Source organism: Propithecus coquereli, unplaced genomic scaffold, assembly GCF_000956105.1.
Source record: "Propithecus coquereli isolate 6110/MARCELLA unplaced genomic scaffold, Pcoq_1.0 Scaffold55, whole genome shotgun sequence".
Lineage (NCBI taxonomy): Eukaryota > Metazoa > Chordata > Mammalia > Primates > Indriidae > Propithecus > Propithecus coquereli.
In genome coordinates, this window is record NW_012151396.1 from 6,216,485 (window position 1) to 6,220,099 (window position 3,615).

The window sequence follows — 3,615 nt, forward strand, 5'->3', positions numbered from 1 at the left end:
CAATTTATATGTACTTTATAAGAAAAAAATGAAAAATTAAGAAAAATATCACCCACAGTCATTATACAATAATAAAAATGCTTACTTTGCGCTGTATTTTTTCCATTCTAGTCACACCTTTGACTTCATTAGTGCAAGGTGTCACATTGCCAAAATATTTAAAATCTGTTTATACTCTTATCCTTTTTCCATTTATCCCAGTTTCTCATTCCTTCTAAGTAAACTTGTTTTGTCCCCTTTACCAGACTTCCAGATCCTGAATTCTTTGTTATTCACGAACTTTCTTCCATCTTCACTTGCATTTTCCTACCCTCATTGAGCCTTTATAGTTATGCTCAATTTTTCTTTATATGGATACTTTTCACATAACAGTAATCATAGTCAGCAGATATTCATTGAATACCTATAATATGCCAAGCACTCTACTTATTTCTGGGGGCAAAGCTGTGAACCAGACAAAGTCACTGCCCCCAGGAATTTTATAGCAGGAAAAAAATCCCTACCTTTTCAAGTTTTTGGAAGAGTTTGTTGGAATTTTTATTATTTCACAGTAAACGTTTGGTAAAATTCACCAATAATGCTATCTGGGAAGGGTTTTAACTATATTTTTAATTTCCTTAATAGATAATAGAGCTATTCAAGTTACCTGTTTCAAGGAATATATCCATTTGATCTGAGTTGTCAAATTATTTGCATAAAGTTGCTTATAATAGTCCCTTATTTTCCTTTGAGGTCAAATCTGTAGTGATTTAGTGATGTCATGTCTTTCATTCCTGATATTGGTAATGTGCGTTGTCTTCTTTTTCTTCCTCTTCCTCCTCCTCTTCTTATTCTTCCTTCTTCTCCTCTTCCTCCTCCTCTTCCTTCTCCTTCTTCCTTCTCCTCGTCCTCTGAGGGGCAGCAGTTTTTCCTACAATGGGAGTCACCCCAATAGAGAAGGTGGTAAAGAATTTGTCCCTGACTTTAGCTGAAGTGATAAATGGCACCATTGTTGCCCTGCAAGGTGATCAGGTCACCCATCAGTATGGTTATGGATGACAGAATTGCCCCAGACTTCCTCCTTGCATGGCTGTTTGTGCTGATATATCCTGCTATATGTAGGTTAATTCCTCAGGCCAAGAAGAAAGTCAATACAGAAATTAAGGAGAAAGCAGCCTGGCTTTCCAAGGAAGACCCTGGGTTTATGGAATTTGTTCAGCTTGCTTGGGTCTGGGCACTCGGGCCATGTTTGAGGTCAACATTGCAGGTTTACCTCATCCTGCTGCTTGAAGTCCTAATGATAGTAGCCTTAATTAGATTCCCAAAAGACAGATTAAACAGATTTGGTCCCATCCCTTGCCAACAGATTATTCAATTGTTATCCTGGAAACATTCACCAGAAGCCAACATTGAGAGACAATGCTCCTTGGCTCTCTCACTTTTCTGCATGTTTTTCTCACAGAGACAGTGGCAGCCTTTTGTTGTTGTTCCTGGACTATATTTTCAAAGACGTTTTTATAGCAAACAGCCTTGGGCAGTTTCCTTATGTGCATGTGCTAATCCATACTCAACTGAATACTCAAGAGGGACCCTCTGCTGATCTCCAAAATTTACTCTCTATGCAGCTCTCTCCTCTCCGGTACTTTGCCCCTGAAAACTCTAGCTGCCTTGGCTTCCCTGGACTCCCAGCTCTGTCCTCTCAATTCAAGGAGATTAGCACACTCTTACCCCGCCCCACCCCTCCCTGCACTGCAGCCTGGAAATCCTCTATAATCAGTAAGCTGGGGAAATCCTAGGGCTCATCTTGTTGGTTTCCTGTCTCTTGGGGACCACCGTTCTTTGTTGTGTGACATCCAGTATCTGGTGAACCATTATTTGATGTAAGTTCATATAACCAGTTTTTTAGACATTTTAAGTGGGAGAATAAATCTGGTTCCTATTACTTAATGGTCAGAAGTGAAAGTCTTAATTTTTAAAATTCTGTACAAATAGAGATACTCTGTTGGTTGCATGTGTGCCCATGTAAGTATTTAATTGTTTTGTGATGTTGAACTAGACCGAACCATGTTGAGAAATATCACAAGATCTTTCTGTTCTGAATTCCTCTGTGTGGAGCAGAACACAAAAGTAAAGTTGAAGGTTCTTGGCATAGGAGCTCTCAAAATTCAGGCTTATTGGGCCAGGGTAAGCAGGTAGAATTCGGCCGTAATAGCTTGACGTAGTTGTGGTTTTGAAGTGGATATCTTTTAACACTTCTTTAACTTTAAAATCATATAGGGTTAGCTATAGCAAAGACTATAATTTTTATCCAGAGTAGCCCATTTTGTTGGGTAGTGATCTAAACATCCAGTCATTTCCTTTGAGGTTATAGAAACATAGAAATTGCTCTAAATTTGCCAATATTTTGCCCTTTAATATTTTTAGATGGAGGCTCCACAAAGAGTAATTCCAATAATTCTTCAAAACTGCCTTTCATATTCATTCATGGCTAGACTTGCTCCAGCCTGGAATAGAACTGGCCATCTCTTGGTACAAGGTAACTTTATCTCATTCAGTCATTGAGGTTTTCTGAATTAGATTACTTCTGTTATGTGCATCTGTTTTTAATTTCAAGATAATGTCAATTTTAGGGAATAATTTTTTTTTATTTCAAAATATTAAGGGGGTACAAATGTTTTGTTACATGGATTGCTTTTGTAATGCTTGAGTCATAGTTGTAAGTATGCCCATCACCCAAATAGTGTTCACTGTACCTGTTAGGTAGGTTTTTGCCCATCCCATCCTCCCCCTTCACCCCTGCTTGAGTTCCACTGAGTTTTACTTCCTCTGTGCACATGTGTGCTCATTGGTCAGTTCTAATTTAATAGTGAGTACATGTGGTATTTGTTTTTCCATTCTTTGGATATTTTGCTTAGGAGAATGATCTCCAGTTCCATCCAAATTGTTGCAAACGGCATTAATTCATCTTTTTTATGGCTGAGTAGTACTCCATGGTGTGTGTTAATGATCCATTAACAAAATGGATCACATTTTGTTAATCGACTCATGAATTGGTGGGTACTTGGGTTCATTCCACATCTTTGCAATTGTGAATTGTGCTGCAATAAACATTTGAGTGCAGGCATCTTTTTGATAAAATGACTTCTTTTCCTTTGGGTAGACACCCAGTAGTGGGATTGCAGGATCAAATGGTAGGTCAACTTTTAGTTCTCTGAGGGAAAAATTCTTAAAACTGACCCAATTAAGCATTCTCAAACAAGCCTACAACAACATAAATGTCATCTCCTTACTTTGGATTATATACAGAGGCCTGCTGATGTTTCTTTAAAAAATTGTTTTTATTATATAATACTTGATACTTGGAAAGGAATAAATATAAGTTTGAGGCAGTATGATAAAATGAACACAAGTTGCCAATACTGTTGGAACCGAAAAGCTATCCTGAATTTTCGTTGAGGTCTAATTTCCAAGTATTTTATAGCAGGCCATAAATATTTAAGGAAGAATTGAGTATTTCTCTCATCCAAGTACTAACCAAGCCACACTCTGCTTAGCTTCCAAGACCAGACAAGATCAGGTGCGTTCAAGGTAGTATGGCCATAGACAAAGTGGGTATTTCTGTCCTTTAATTGAAGA

The 3,615-nt window shown here is 37.9% G+C and overlaps 1 protein-coding gene across 1 annotated transcript in view; it reads left to right on the forward strand.

Moving 5' to 3' along the window:
* LOC105820978 (chromosome unknown open reading frame, human C18orf63) overlaps positions 1-3,615 on the forward strand; it is a 101,286-nt gene that overhangs the window by 6,244 nt on the left and 91,427 nt on the right. The window contains exon 3 of the mRNA XM_012657581.1: positions 2,404-2,533. Within this exon, the coding sequence (XP_012513035.1) occupies positions 2,404-2,533 (130 nt within the window). The remainder of the gene's footprint in view (positions 1-2,403; positions 2,534-3,615) is intronic.